This window comes from Thamnophis elegans, chromosome 2, assembly GCF_009769535.1.
Source record: "Thamnophis elegans isolate rThaEle1 chromosome 2, rThaEle1.pri, whole genome shotgun sequence".
Taxonomy (NCBI): domain Eukaryota; kingdom Metazoa; phylum Chordata; class Lepidosauria; order Squamata; family Colubridae; genus Thamnophis; species Thamnophis elegans.
The window spans coordinates 53482385-53498648 of NC_045542.1; the positions used below are offsets into that span (position 1 = coordinate 53482385).

General features: G+C 40.1%; 1 protein-coding gene across 5 annotated transcripts in view; it reads left to right on the top strand.

The window, feature by feature from the left end:
- Window positions 1-15154, top strand: part of TMEM94 (transmembrane protein 94) — a 117726-nt gene extending 102572 nt beyond the window's left edge. For 2 of the 5 annotated variants that reach the window (XM_032209430.1, XM_032209434.1), the window contains 11 exons: window positions 1-100; window positions 718-826; window positions 3369-3558; window positions 4085-4162; window positions 4751-4836; window positions 5476-5557; window positions 6691-6851; window positions 9219-9367; window positions 9502-9595; window positions 10594-10764; window positions 12831-15154. In XM_032209430.1, coding sequence (XP_032065321.1) covers window positions 1-100; window positions 718-826; window positions 3369-3558; window positions 4085-4162; window positions 4751-4836; window positions 5476-5557; window positions 6691-6851; window positions 9219-9367; window positions 9502-9595; window positions 10594-10764; window positions 12831-12903 — 1293 coding nt within the window. In that variant the 3' untranslated portion in view covers window positions 12904-15154. Of the gene's footprint in view, window positions 101-717; window positions 827-3368; window positions 3559-4084; window positions 4163-4750; window positions 4837-5475; window positions 5558-6690; window positions 6852-9218; window positions 9368-9501; window positions 9596-10593; window positions 10765-10857; window positions 11985-12830 lie in introns of those variants that run through there. The other 3 variants (XM_032209432.1, XM_032209433.1, XM_032209431.1) reach the window with 3 other exon arrangements.
- The last annotated feature ends 1110 nt before the right edge of the window (window positions 15155-16264 follow it).

The following is a 16264-nucleotide window of genomic DNA, read 5'->3' on the forward strand; positions in this document are numbered from 1 at the left end:
GCCAAGCTACCACGTGGAATCCACCAGGTGAGACCCCACCTGCAGAACATTGACAACGTGCCTTTGCTCGTTCCTCTGTTTACAGATTCCACCCCCGAAAGTAAGTGAGGGGCAGGCTGGCTGGATTCTTTATTGCTCAGATTGAAAGGCCCTAGGAAAAGCTAGAGGGTGAAACAAGAGCTCTCTATGGATAGTCGTTTAAGAAAGACTTATGGAAGATCGGTGTTCTATATGGTAACTGCAGGAAGATTATTATATGCACAAAGAGAGAGGAATACTGAAATACTCACAGTGAAGGAATGGATGGTGAAGATAGTAGAGCTGGTATTGTTAGCAAAACTGAACTCTATATCAGAGACAGGACAATACACACTTCTTTAAAAGATTGGGAAACCTTTTATGGACTTTTTGCTGAAAAATTTTTAAAAGTGAAATGGTGATTTCTAGATTTGACAATTGAAAAAAAATTAAGCGGCAGGAAGGATTATTATAAGGTACGGGAGGAGGGAGAATGAGTTCCTTTGCAACCGCTTAAAGAAGGATGGAAGTCCCCTCTGTAACTATTTTTTAAATTTCTTTAACTATTCTTTTCTGCACTTTTTCTTTTCTGTGTTTTTTCTTTTCTTTATCATATTTCAGTGCTTATTTGTAAAAATAAAAATTAGTCAAAGCAAAGAAAGCTGGAGGGTAAGTTCTTTTTTCCTTTTCTCTTGCCAGCCATGTGCGAGATGATCAAGATCATGCAGGAGTATGGGGAAGTCACTTGCTGCCTAGGTAGCTCTGCCAACTTGCGCAACAATTGCCTTTTCCTTCAGAGTGATATCAGGTAAGCAAAAGAAAGCAGCAGCCAATGTTCTGATTTTGAGAAATATATGACCTCATTCCTGATTTTTTTGCCTTTGGGATGATTTCTCTGCTGTTTCTCAAAATTTTCTTTAAAATTACCATTTTTCTTTGCTTTGCCTCAGAGTGCATTTCATGCCTTTGAAAGTACAAGTTGCATGTTCTCCCTTGCAACCAATAACAGAATGATTCAGGAGTGGGCAACCACAACCCCCAAATTTAACTTTTCTCAGAGCAGCGTAAGATCACAAAGCTGAAGTTTAGCACTAAATTGATTTTTCCTTTCCTTAATCTCCTTTTTGTGGTCTTGAAAGCTGGGCATTACAGGATGCAGTGGCTCTGTGGCTGAGATGCTGAGTTTGTCAGTCAGAAAGGTCGGCAGTTCAGTGGTTCAAATCCCTAGCACCGCGTAACGGAGTGAGCTCCTGTTACTTGTCCCAGTTTCTGCCAACCTAGCAGTTTGAAAGCACATAAAAATGCAAGTAGAAAAATAGGGACCACCTTTGGTGGGAAGGTAACAGCGTTTCGTGCGCCTTTGGTGCTTAGTCATGCCGGCCACATGACCACAGAGATGTCTTCAGACAGTGCTGGCTCTTCGGCTTTGAAACGGAGATGAGTACTGTCCCCTAGAATCGGGAACGACTAGCACATATGTGTGAGGGGAATCTTTACCTTTAAGCTGGGCATTACATTTTTCTTAAAGTCATGAGCAAATGTACTTCCATATGTAAAGAGATTCTGAACTGGAAAATCCAACCAGAATTGGATTTTCCAGAATTGGAAAATCCAATTCTGAACCTGAAAATCCAAATCTTTTATACTGATGTATAGAGGATACGTTAAGGAGCCATGAACATTATATATTAAGTCAACTACAGTTTTGTCTTCCAGGACTTTGAGCTTTAATCTGTCCCTCAAGAGCCAAATTAGTCTCTTGTAGTGTTATAACATCTAGCCTATTATCTATGGCCAGTCTTCTTAGGTACTTGCATTTATTTCTACTTAAGCCTTCTATGTTTAATTGCCAAATATGGATTTAGGGTCCGGTATCTTTTGTCAGTGAATTCTTAAAAGAATTGTTGTAGTCGAATTGCTGCCTCTGTAGCTTTTAACTGTGAGGGATATCCAGTTCGGTCGCCATGTGTATAGACCAGGGGTATCACTCTTGTGGCCTGTGGGCCAGATGCATCACGTGCTGGCCACGCCCGCCCCCAGTTTAGCGAAGGAAAAAAGTTGTGATACGTCATGTGACGACAACATGACACCACTAGTTTGACACCCCCAGTATAGACTTTTAGCTGCTCTGTTAAGACAGATTGTTGCTGGGGTTATACCATTTGAGATTTGAGATTTGAGAAGTTTATTTATATGCCGCCCTTTTCCCTGGGGGGACTCAGGGCGGCTTACAACTCGAAAAGGGGGGGGAAACAAACATTTAACACGTAGGACAGTACGTCATTAAAAAAACACAACATTCATACCATTCGGGTGGGTTACAGTCTTTAGCCCCAGGCCTGACGGGATAGCCAGATTTTGAGGGCTGTGCGGAAGGTCTGGAGGGTGGTGAGGGTACGAATCTCCACGGGGAGATCATTCCATAGGGTCGGAGCTGCCACCGAGAAGGCTCTCCTCCGCGTAGTTGCCAGTCGACATTGACCGGCAGATGGGACTCGGAAGAGGCCTAATCTATGGGATCTAACAGGTCGAGTGGAGGTGATTGGCAGTAGGCGGTCTCTCAAGTACCCAGATCCACTACCATGAAGGGCTTTATGGGTGACAAGTAGCACCTTGAAGCGTATCCGGAGATCGACAGGTAGCCAGTGCAGCTCGCGGAGGATAGGTGTTATGTGGGTGAAGCGAGGTGCACCCACAATCGCTCGCGCGGCCGCATTCTGGACTAGCTGAAGTCGCCGAATACTCTTCAAGGGCAGCCCCATGTAGAGCACATTGCAGTACTCCAGCCTAGAGGTCACAAGGGCACGAGTGACTGTTGTGAGAGCCTCCCGGTTCAGGTACCATCATGGAGGTAGTCTGCAGTTCATACCCCTTAGATTCCTTAGATATTAAATTATAACATCTATCCCATTGCCATTCTGTGGCTTCATATTATGGTGATTTTATTACAGTTTTATCTTAATTTAATACATTATCTCCTATATTGTACTGGCCATGCATCCTATATATGTATACATTTGCTGATGCTTTATTTAAACTAAATTTGTATAGCAGTGATTGCATGACCTCTGTAGATGCCATATGCTAAATAAACGTATGGAGGAGAGCTGAGGTGTAAGGCAGTAGCAGCTGGGACACAATTTTTCAGTGAAATTACATTGGAAATTGTAGCCTCAGATTCTGGAAGTGGTACATAGACACCCTAATTAGTTGCGAATGATATTGGTCAACATACAATCTACAATTTTCATTGCTTACAACCAGTATTATTTTAGATCACTTTTTATTTCATTGTTTTCTGGTATTTCCCCTGTGGTATTAATCTTCCTTATGTCATATTACCTATATAGCATAGCACTGGATCCTCTCTATCCCTCTCGATGCTCCTGGGAGACCTTTGGTTATGCTACCAGCACAAACCTGACCCATATTTCTGATGAGCTCACGCCTCTTCAGCTCTCTGGCCAGCTGAATAGCTTATCCTGCTCCTTGTCTATTTGTCCTGAAGAAACCATTGGGATCATCAGACTTATAGAGCAAGTAAGCCCACTTTTCTTTCAAGAAGGTAGAAGATACCATTGTGACATCCATCAAACTATCATCTTAATTATGAGCATAACTAATTAATATTGCTGCTAGCGTCTAGCCTAAATTAGACAAAAGTATCCTACTTCAATTCAATCTAGGTAAATTTCCGGTATGCTTTTACTGCTAATATAAAGTGGTATCTGAATATAATTCAGTAGGTTAAGAAATTTAGTGGTTCATTTCTTAAAATTATTTTGAATTCTGAGAAAGCATTTGAAAGGCTTGCATTTTTTTGAAAACTCATTTGGCTTGTTTAATTTTGATTAATTAAATCAATTTATTTTCAATTAATCAATTAATTTTGATTAATATTGTATTAGTTGTCTTCCTCCATACCTTTTTGGAAAGCATTTGCTCTGAAAAATTGCTCCCTAATAAAAATATTATCTGTTATTGTAGCAGTAGCCTCTGGTGTAGGTAATAGATTTGCTGGTTTGCTCGTACATTCATAATATCCTGAATGTGTATTCACTTTTAGGCCCGCCATGCAACCTATGGCATACGGAAGTGCTTCCTTTTTCTCCTGCAGTGTCAGCTGACCCTAGTCATCATTCAGGTGAGTTATCCTAAACAATTTCACAAAGCAGAAAAGGCATATTGGTAGAAAAATTTACCACCACCGCCAGGGATCCAATATTAGAAATTATTTATCTGAAGAATTCAGTTTTAGCTTACTCTAATCCAGTCTAATTTGTTATTTCCTGATTTTCCCCCCCAAAATAAATGTTAGGGAAATGAAAGAAATGTAGAGAGAACTTTGGAGGCAATAGATTTTAGCAGCTACTTTTTAGGGGAAAAGAAGCATGGCAACAAATGGATCTATGTGTTTCCAGTAAGCAGATATCATATCTAAATTCCTCATGGTCTCTTTGCCAGTTTTCCTGTAAGTGGCATATACAGGCATAATTCTGAGTTTTTCAAGCAGAGCTACAGTATGTCACTATGGGATATGTAGTATGCCACTAATATTTCTCTAAAAATAAGTAAGTTATTTTTCTTTTGAAAATAAATAAAAGTTGTTTTTGAAACCCTCAGAGATAGTCAGATCTTCATTATACATTTCTTCTAGATGCCTTTAATGTTTTGTTGATTCTTCAATTTCCAGCTTTGCTTCTGATGATGCCTTTTCCTTTGTTGTATATAGTTCTTGTCTTGCCTGGCACAACTGCCTCCCATTCTCAGTACCACTGACATATTGTGGCTTTCGTGCTTCTGCTATCCATTGCTAAGGTAAGCTCACATAGTGGGCAAATATTGCATGTCTTTGCAGAACATAAGTTGATAGATTTGAACTGATTTTATTGATTGCCTCTGTCATTGTAGACCAGGGATGGGCAACCTAAAACTACTATAAGCCCCAGTTTGGTGGTCCTCTGAACAGCACCACTAAAGTAAATGTTGGTTGAATAATTTCCTGATTATTGGAGGGCTGTGGTAACTTTTCAGTGAGTTACAATATTGATCACAAAAAGTTTATTCATTTCAAATGTAGAAGTAAATGGAGGCCACCTACAAAGGAGGAGGTGGTATGATGGATTACAGTGAAATGGCAGTTTCCCAGGAAGGAGGGAACATTCTCAGGAAGGGGGCAAAGCAAGCGGCAGCACAGTTCCATGCTGGGTCAAAGACAGAGTTAAGATTACCACTCCTTAAAATCTGCCATATCTGCTGGGGTGAGAATAGTAAAGGTTTGGTCTGGCAAGATTCTGTCTATTGGTATGAGCAAATAAAGAATTGAACTTAGCCTGGCATCTCTTGGAGGTGTTCTTGGAGGTGAGCCTGACAAGATATCCAAACAGCTTCATATGCTTGTTGCATTCAAATGTTCTAGACTATCTTTCACATTAATGACCTCATTATTTTTCCAAGTGTGTCCCTACTGGGAAAACCTCCTCATAGTTCCATTATGTCAATGGCTACTGGGAAAAACTTGATCTTCATTCCTAAAAAGGTAAGGCAACGTTTCAATTGGATGTCTCATTTGCATGGAGTACAAGGAAACTTTACAAAGGGTTAATTTTTTGCCAGTTGCTTATAAATGATCCCTCCTTCCTTTCCAATAGATGCCTTATTGACCAAGCTCCAGCTTATGCAAGAGAGTTCTCTTAGATATCTGGCTGGGACTAAACAAATTTTCGTTCTTCTTTTGCATCAGACAGATCTAAATCTATTTATCAAATTTCTTTGCTGCTGACTCATAAACAATACAGTACTTTTAAACTGTACTATATCATACAATGTCCTTAGTACCAAACATCATGAGCTTCTGCCTATGAGAATGTGAGGGCTTAGCTTGGAACTGTGGGTTTTGGATAGTGGTGGATTCCGGATCCCGTTGCAACTGGTACGCTGCAACGGGGCCCGGCGTCCATCACGTGCATGCACACACTGCACGCATGCATACTTACTGCTCGTGACACTTACTGCTCGGCAGAGCGTCGCACAGGTGCCATACATTCCGTGTGCGAAAGCCCCAATTGGCTCAAATACAGGTAAGGAGGGCGGGTGGTGGGTGGGCCCTCCGGAACACCATACCGGAACAGTACTCTCAGCAGGCACTGTAGTATCCCACCACTGGTTTTGGAGACTATACTGGTGATGTTGAACCAAGCATGGAGGGTCTGTTTTTGAACCTGGTTGGTCTGTGGATATTGATGGTTTCAAATGCTTTTGTTTTTAACTTCAGAGGAGTTTATTGCCATGATAACGATTTTCTCAGTATGTTTGTTAGAAGTTCACATCTAATCTCTGTGGTTGATTTTCAAGGGCTCTTCTCAGTAACTGAGAAGTAACTGAATCTTCTGGACTTTATACCATTGAGAAAGCCACCTAAAAACTCAGCAATGCATTTCCTCCAAAACACTAGCAAGTGGCTAATTTTATCCTTCCCAGACCACAGATCATCACAACTAACAGCAGCCATGTGGCCTCTATGACAATCCAGTTTATTTTAAATAGCAACCCAATTGTTTAGTGGTACCAACTGGTAATTCGGTGCTTCTGCAATTGCAACCTGGCTAGTGCAGGGAGAGTGTTTGAATCATCTTCCCCACATAACATTGGTCTTGTTGGCATTGTTTGTAGACTCAGCATTACTTCCTCTTCTGCTTCCTGTTGAAGTTCAGCCTCACCATCTGCTCCTGCTTGGCTTGTTTTGGCTACTTGCTGCAAGATTACTGTGCAAACTTCAACTCATCTTCCTTCAGCGTGAATGTCACAGGCTGCTTCTCCCTCGTGCTGCAAAGGTAGGCTTCAGGGATCTCTCTTTTTTTTTTCTTCAAAACAAACATACAACTCCTCCTTCTTTACATATTGTAGAAAGTGTATCAGCTGGTTACCAAAGGCTTTTGTGCATCTCTTCCACCGTTATCAAATATAATTCATATTAATTCAAATATCTTAACTCAAATATTTACTATATTGACATCATCATACCTCCACTTTTATTTGACTATAGTTATTTAAACATCTTTCATCCTTAAATATACCAAGATTCAATACATAACCACATGCTGGCATTTCATTTACTTATTTGTAAAATCCTCCATTAACATTAAGTTCTCATATCCTATTTTAGCTAAACATCCATAATATTTAATACCAAAATTTTCTAATCCTCCATGTATATAATTTATTATCATTATCCTTTCTTTATTTAACTATATCCTATATCATAATATTTCCCCCCTATTAGTTAAAACTTAACTGTATCTAGTTTTGTTTTTTATTATAATTATTATTGTTATTAATAATCTTTATATATAGTCCAAAAATATTTCTAACCTTCCCTTCTCATATCCAATTATTACTTATCATAACAGCTCAACATTGTATACATTACTATCATTATCAATTTTTATTTAACTATACCTATTACCACTGGATTTAACTAAGTTTAGCTAATTTTGAATTATACTCTTCCATCTATCAACCTGTATCTCTCCAATAACAAAACAATCTTATAACTACTGCCATTTGTGGATCCAATTCTCCAGACATCTTTTTAAACAAGTCTGAACGACGTGATCTTTGCACCTTCTTGTTTGTAGTATCTCTCATATAATGTTGACGCCCTCCTTTTGTTTCCTTTATCAGCTTGTCTTTAATTCTCAGCAATGTTATCAAATATTTTGCAAATAGTATTTCATAGTCCATAAGTTCTTTAATGCTTTCTTCTCCTTCTATGTCCTGTCCTTTGAAATAAAATTTCTCTCCATTTAATTCCTCTTCAAATATTCCATTCTTTCCTCCCTCAGAAATAAACCAATTGCCACGAATATCAACAAGCTCAAACTCTTTATCTCCGTTTTCCATTTTAATTTTTTGAATTTCCATCTTCTTATTTTGTATTTGATGAACATCCTCAGTTTTTTCATCACAATTTGTTGCCAAATACACCAAATAATCCAATTTTCTCTCAATTCTTTCCTCTGTATCAAACACCCTCTTCAACGCTGAAAGTATCGCTTGGAGAGATGCTTGAAGAGACGCCATGTTTATACGCAGTTGTATTTTTTCTTAAAAGCTCAGCAAGACTGAAACACTCGCAAGTGAAAGCAAACTACAAAGGAACAGCTGTACAATCTTATCAGATCTTAAGCAGAACAGCCAAGCAATAAAAGTGTCGAGATGTAAACAGTCAATTTGTAGCTTACAGGGAGTCAGAATTAATGTTAGAGTAATCAATCCATGTAAATAACATTTAAAAAGTAAGATAACCACTGTCCAGAACCATTAGAAAGATCAAAATTGCCGCTAAGTTCTTCTATTCTTTGATTTAAGTTAGTTTTAAAATTTTTTAGGAAGTCCGGTTTTTTTTAAACAATAAAAGTTTCTTACCAGCTTAACACTTCTCCTCCATATTGCCCTGACTTTGTCAGCCTTGAAAGACTGGAATTTTTACTGCCAGCAGAAGACTTTAAACCTGCTTTTCTCGGAGATTTTGTGATATCCCCGAGATCAGCAAGATGTAATCTTCCTGTTCACCATCTCTTCGGGATGATTTAGGTCTGTTGGAACCCCCCAGCAATAAAAGTATCGAGTGTGATCTCAGAGCTTTGAGATCGCACGTCGTCTCGTCACGGCATCCAGGCTCCGCCCCAGGCTTCAGGGATCTCTTGAAGTTCCTAAATGTAGCAGCTAGAAGCATTGTGCTGTAGGTATATGCAATGTTTAGCTTGACATCTTTTAATATTTTGTTCCAAGTAGGTACAATAGTAGTGTACAATATTTTTTCACAGAGGTAAAAAAAAGAAGAAGTGCGGAGAGTCATAGAATATATGCTTTTTCCAGGCTGTGTGGCTAAGCATGTAGGCAAAAAATTCAATTCCTGGCTTCTAGATACTGGTTATGTTAATTCACCTCTGCTCTTTCTGGATTTGTGAGATCACCTCAGATTTAAATCTCTCGTTTTCAAGAGGCTGTTGATGCCATAATTTAGTCTAGAAGGTACCTTCCTGACATTGTGATTGTTATCATGTTATAATGCTATATCCATGACCATCTGTGTTTGGCCAGTTAATCCAATAAAAGAAGGTGTCTAATTTGAATTGTAGAACCCATGTCACCTACAGATTACTCATAAGGCCCCTTCCTGATCCATCCCTTTACAGAAAGTGTGTTTATGCCTTCAGCATTGATCCATCCATTTTGGTTGTTTCTCCTAGTGGAGCAGAACGTCCCCCGGATTGGTTTGGAACTTTTTCCAATGTTCTTCTCCTAGCCCAGAAATTTACAGCTGGAATGATCGTCTTACACATTGGTGAGCAGTTTTTATTCCTTACTTCATATTGTGTTGAGGAATGATCTTGCCTGCATAAAATAGGTGGTTGGGTAGATTTTGGCCTACCTGCTGCAAAGCTGCAAATAAAAAAACAAGTTGGTTTTTCTTTGCAGTGTTTATATCAGTCACCCATGTCCATCGTACCAAACCACTGTGGAAGAAAAGCCCCTTCACTAACTTCTGGTGGACTCTGACAGTTGTGGTTGTGTGAGTCTCTTTTCCTAATTCTTAGAAACTGTGGCTGAATCTAGTCAGCCTTTTTAAACAAGTTGGCTTTGTTTTTAACCAGTACTCCTTTCTCACCTAAGTACTTCTTTTGATGTATTCTATATAAATATATATTTGACTGGGAAACAGCATCACATTTCAGTCATTTTATGGATATGTGTTTCTGGAATGTCCCAATTTTCTGTGTCTCTTTTCAGATTCCTAATTCATTTCCTTAGTCTTGGCACTTTTAAGGTATTTCATGGTCTAGACCAGGAATTCTTAATCTTATTGTATAATGACCACTTTGAACATCTGGTGAAACCTACAGATATATTCCCAGAAACTATATGTTTAAGTGCATAACATAAAAGACATAGATTTTATAACAAAAGCAGTCAATATGTGCTCAATTTATGTATAAAAATAATTTAAATAATTTTAGGTAATGATATTTATTGAAATTATTCATATTTTTGCAGTCTAGATGCCACATATTGCTTTGTTGTCTACATTCTTTATTAAATGAAGAAGTAAAATTTAATTAGTGGTCAGGAAAATAATGTTTTCCCATCCAAATTCACAGGCCTTTCTGAATCTATCCATGGAGACCTTAGGGCTCTCTTGTCCCTAGGTTAAGAACTCCTGGCCTACACCATCATTTTGCAGTTTTTTTGTGGATGTGTCAGGAATGGGCAACCTGTGGATCTTCAGATACTGTAAAATATCAATATTACCCAACAACTCCAGCCATCCAATCCGGTGGTGAGGAACAATGGTATCTGCACTTCAGCAGCACCTTGAGGTTTACAGGTTGCCCCCCTCCCCCCATATGAGGTGGATTCCACTGACTCTTATTAAAATTCAGCACCAAGGTTTCCTTCCTGCTTCTGTATATTCCACTAGGCATCCTCTTCTGCCAGCAGCCACATTTGAGAGACGACAGTATCTCCTTTCCAAGAATGATGTTACTCACGGATTGTTTCCGTATATTACAGGTTGCTGGGCCAGATTGTTCAGACCTTCCTGGACTTGAAACTGTGGGTGAATCTTGAGTCTCCTGTGACTTACCAAATGAATGACATTCCCATGGCCTCCTGGCTGCTGGGTTTGCTCTCCCTTGTCCTTGTGGTGATAATCAATGAGACTGTCAAACTTCACGAAATCAGGTAAGAGTAATTCACTAAGTAACCTAGCCTAGCTTGACATGTCTAGCACTTCAGGTATTTTGTATATATAATAAGTCTTGGAATTTGTTAAAGCAGGTAGGGTGGTACCTCCTTCTTCCTTACGTTGGATTGATGAGAAATAGAGAAACAGCATCCCTTTGTCCAAAGAATGTGTGACGTGCAAGAGGACCCCCCCCCCCCATGTTGACACCTCTTTATGGCCACTGGTTTCTGCACAGTGGTGGGATCCTGCTGGTTTAACACCCGGTTTGGTAATCATGTGTTTTGCATGCGCAATTTTAACAAAACTTACCTTCCACCTTCCATGTTACTTCTGGGGAGTAACACAGCTGAGGCGTGGCAATCAGCTCTGCCGCGCAAATCAACAGGATATAGGTAAGTAAAGCACAGGGGTAAGTGGGGGGGCCCACCTGATTGTCGGAGCGAACCAGTTCGCTCCCAGCTGAATCGTTGGAGCTACCAGTTCGCCCGAACCAGCTGAATCCCACCCCTGCTTCTGCAGCACCTTCATACAAAATGATACAAAGCATCCCATCATGCATAGAAACCTTTCAGCCTTGTGAGGTAGACCAGAGAGGAAACATGGCTAGATGAGCTAATTCTACTCAATTGTCAGGTTTCTTTAACAGTATCTTGTAAGTCTGAAAAATATATCTTTCTCCACATCCCCTTTACGGCCCAAGAAACTAGGGATGGTCTCTTGTGAACCTCTCGCCCTGCCCACATTCATGCTGTGGGCTAAGTTGCTTTTTTGCCTTGCCTCACAAGGTCATTTCCATATACCATGACATCACCAAATAGACCTATTTATATAGACAAAATGAAAGGCATTTGGTGAAGGTTGAAGATGGGTGGCTGTTGCCCACAGTATGCCTAGAGTAGGCCAGAGCATGTGTGTTGCAAACCTGGACTGCGAACGAAGTGTGTCCTGCTAGTTCAAACAAGCACTGCTCTTTTCAGCAATAGCCTTAAAGCCCGTATGGTATTCTTATCTCCTGTTTCCCCCTTGCTCTTTGTTTCTCTTGTTAAAAAGAAAAAAATCCTATCTTGCTGAAAGAAAAGATCATGATTGTCCTCCTCCTCATCCCTCTTCAAAGGGAGAATAATTTTGTGCTATTTAGCCATAGCAATGGCAATAGCACTTAGACTTATACACCACTTCCTGATGCTTTACAGCCCTGTGTAAGCGGTTTACAGAGTCAGCACATTGACCCCCTATAAACTGGGTCCTCATTTTGCCAACCTTGGAAGGATGGCAGGCTGAGTCAACCCTGAGCTCCGTCCAGATGGAACTCCAGGCTGTGGGCAGAGTTTGCCTGCAGTACTGCATTTTAACCACTGAGCTACCAGGTGCAGAGTTACTTATTGCACAATGGTAATCTTGTCTCATTGTCAAACTGGAGCCTTCGGAACGTCAGAAATACATTGGCAAGGATTAGGGGCAAAAGAGCTATGAAAGGAAAGAAGCATTAACCCATGGCATGGAGGGAGGCCTGCAGTAGAGGCCAAGAAATCAAGGCACCTTTGACAAATATGCAGTGTGGAAATATTCTGCAGGTTACCATGATATAATTGGAAATCATTTTCTTTCCAATTATCAAAGAAGGCTTATTAAAAAGAGATACTCAAGTCCCAGAGCCTCCAAATTGTGCTGTGTATGCAGTATGTGTATCAGACAGAACTGTTAGTGCACCTAGGTTTTTGTTTTTGTTTTGTTTTACTAATGGGCTAGGTTGCTGTGTTTCACTGCTGACTTCCTTTACTGAACTTTCCAAAGAAGCCTGTGTGGTAGCTAATGTGGTAGATCAGTACTTGTATCACAGATTTACCAAGGGGAAGCTGCGTTTGCCGAAAAGCCTATGTTAACTTGAGAAATTTCTAACTTTCCAAAGAGCTTAAAAACAGCTGCAGAAAATCATGTGAATGTTTGTATTGTATATGTATTAAAAAAATATTTGAGCAAAGTTTAGGGTAGCTTAAATTGTAGGAACAACACTACTTCCTGTTTTCTTTTCTTCATTTGTTCATTTTTTTCCTCTTTGTAGGGTTCGGGTGCGTTACCAGAAGAGACAGAAGCTGCAGTTTGAAACTAAGCTGGGCATGAATTCTCCTTTTTAATCCCCTCAGGTTGGATGTGCCCTAGAGGGCTGCATGCCCCTTTTGTGCCCAGCCTTGTCACTTAGCAGAGAGGGAGAGCAACAGCCCCACACAGGAATCCCTCTATGACTGAGAGGTCAGCAGGGGTCCAGGCGAAGGGTTGACATTGGGACAATGACACACAGACAGCTGTCCTTGCCATTATTTATTTCACGACCTCCTCCAGTGATGCTTCTTGGAATCCCTTGGTTTGGCCTGGATCTAAGAGCAGGAAATTGTCCATGATACCTTTTTCAGGCTCCATGATTTGAATCTTTAATTTGTCACTTGGTGACTTCCCTCCTGTTGGTTGCTTCTGTTCAAGTGTGTCTGGCTTTCCAGTCCTGCTAGGCCCTACAGGGAAGGCCCCAAGAAGCCTCAAATTAAACTCCCCTGGGATGTGACGTCTGTTATCCCTAACTAGCAAGCCAGGCCTTTCATCTATATGGTGAGAGCATTGTTGGGGAAAGTTAGTTTGTAGGTTTCTCAGCTCGGTCAGGTGCCATATTTTCTTAACGCTCCATACTAGTTGGCTAGATTGGGTTATGTGTGGTAATGTCTCTCACATACGCACACTCAAGGACTGGGAAGCCACAAGAATCCATGGGATCCTGTAAACATGGAAGTCAAAGTGTCCCACAAAGTTGCCTGAACCAGAGCTGTGGCAGGAGTTTGTACTTCCTTCTGTGAGAGCACATTTGCAGGCAACTGTCTCTGGCTGTTTTGAATAAGTTGAAGGCAGGCGACGCTGGCCGTATCTCTTCCTGCCTCAAGTCCATGGGCTTGGCTGGTCACTTGTCAGGCCCAACAGAGAGACACCTTTAGTTGAATGTTGTCCTTGCCTATACTTCAAAGCATATTTGAGCAGAAGCTCAAGTTAGTGAACTTACAAACACAAAATACCTCATTCCAAAGTCTGTTCCCCAGAAGGGAGATTTTTCTGGTGGGAACCTGCATACCCCTACACCTATCTCTTTTCTTAGAGGCCAGTTTAGCTATGAAGAGTAATTATCTCTAAGCAGAAGTAAGTGCAACTATGTTCTGCTATCACTTTTCACTTCTTCAGGCTATATTATATGTTCCATATTAAGACTCTCCCAGACATAACATACAGGCGAAACGGTGGGAGATGCTTAAATTAAACATTGTTTTGGTCAGATTTTTGAGCTGCAATGTAACATACCCAACTGCCATAGATATCGGTGAGACAATCTCAATTCATTTCTCACTGCTGTATTTAAAATTACTGATTGATTGCGACTAATCCCAATTAATCTCTAATCTAATCTCTGAGGGGACATTATCTTTCCATAGTGGGCAAAATGATATTCAGCTTTGCCAGGTAATAATCACAGATTGATGCCTGACAGTATTGGGACACTTTTCTGAAAAAAAAAAAAGAGGTTTTCTAGCGGGAAGATTTTTTTAGAAACTTGATCTATGGTCCTCCACATACAACAAGCAGAGTTTACTGATTTGTGACCTCTAATTGATTTGGTCTGGGAAAATGATCAGTAACTTATTACTACATTTCTAAATAGTGTACTGCTTAGACATTTCCTGTTGTTCAACTTTACTGCTCTCCACATAAAGCCTGTCATTTTCTCAATTTATTATTATCTAGATTTCTAAGAATATTGAGGTTTGGAATATGTATTCTGATTTACACAATCCTTTTATTAACAAGCTATGATGTTGTCCAGGATCCGAATCCTTTTTGAGGTTGAGAAACCTGCTCAATCCCAGGTTAAAATGTCAGGATGTGGAGAAAGGGAGGGATTCCTTTGCTGAAGGAATAAGGATTCTCTTACAGGTTTTTAAAAACCCAAGACAGCCATTTTAATATATAACAGTGGATGAAAACCAAGTCTCCTAGAGAGGGTGCTTCCTATAATTATTTCTCTCTCTCTGAAAGCTGAAAATGACCCCCCTCCTTTCCTACTCTCGTCTCTCCTTAGTGATACTCAATAAGAATTAAACCATGACTGAAAAGCCTTTTTCATGGCAGTCTCCTGAAGAACTTGCTGCCTTTAATCAGACAGGGCTTCAGAAAAGTATGAGGCATCGCCTTAGGAATGAATTTCACTTAACAGTTTGTTTTTAAATAGTGTACATTTTATATTTAAGATTTTTGGGATGGATGTAAAAATAGATTTGTATTAAAACTTGTAAATTGTATAAAGAAACCAAGATCACCTGATATGAATGGCAATAAATGATTGTCTTTGATACAGCAATGCCCCCCCCCCCAATTGCCTTCTTTGGAGAACAAACTGGATAGACTTCATGGTAGACCACACCACTCCAGAGCACAGTTCTGGAGATGGACAACATATATAGCTGAAGAGCTCTTGCTCTCAAGAGTGGGAAAATACAAAGATTTTATATTGTGGAGAAAGCAGTTTTATGAGGCAGTTTTAATAGCCTCTTCAAGTATGTTCCTTAATATAACTCAGAGTATGTGCAAAGTATATTGCAGAGGAAGAAATTGAAAGAAATTAATGCCTCTTAATTAGTCCCCAGGTAAAGTAAGACATGAACCTGAGGCTTAGTGATTGCTACAGAATACACGCTAACCTAAGAATAAGTTCCATTGAATTTCAGGGAACATATTTTCAACCAGAGACCTTTGTAAGGTTGATTTTTTGGAGGGATTGACTTATTTGTGATGTGGTTAAGTGACAACTGGCTAGAGTTGTTGTTCTCCTCTTCCCACCACCAACCTTTTAAATCAAAATAACATTATTAAATGAGATTTGGAGTCAAAAGGCCTCACAAAGTGGCTAATAGAACAGTGCCTTTATTAGCGGTGGACTATGAGGTCTGATGTAGTGGGCCAGCCTTTCACCACATATAGAAAGGTGCAGGAATTTCTTTAAAATGATAAAGCCTTAGTAAGACCACACTTAGAATACTGCATCCAGTTTTGGTCACCATATTATATAAAAGATACAGAGACTCTGGAAAGGATGCAGAGAAGAGCAACGAAGATGGTTAGGAGGATGAAGGCTAAAACACATGAAGAACGGTTGCAGGAGTTGGGTTTGTCCAGTGAAAAGGGCAACGGGTGACATGAGAGCAGTGTTATCTGAGGGGCTGCCACAAAGAAGGGGGGGTGGTCAACCTATTTACCAAAGCACCAGAAAACAAGACATGAAGCTGTGGTTGGAAACTAACCAAGGAGATAAGCAATCTAGAACTAAGAAATTTCCTTACAGTGAGAGCAATTAATCAGTGGAACAGCTTGCCTTCAGAAGTTGTAGGTGCTCAAACTAGAGGCTTTTAAGAAGAGACTGGGCAGTCAGTTGTTTGAAAAAGGTCTCTTGCTTGAGCAGATGATTGG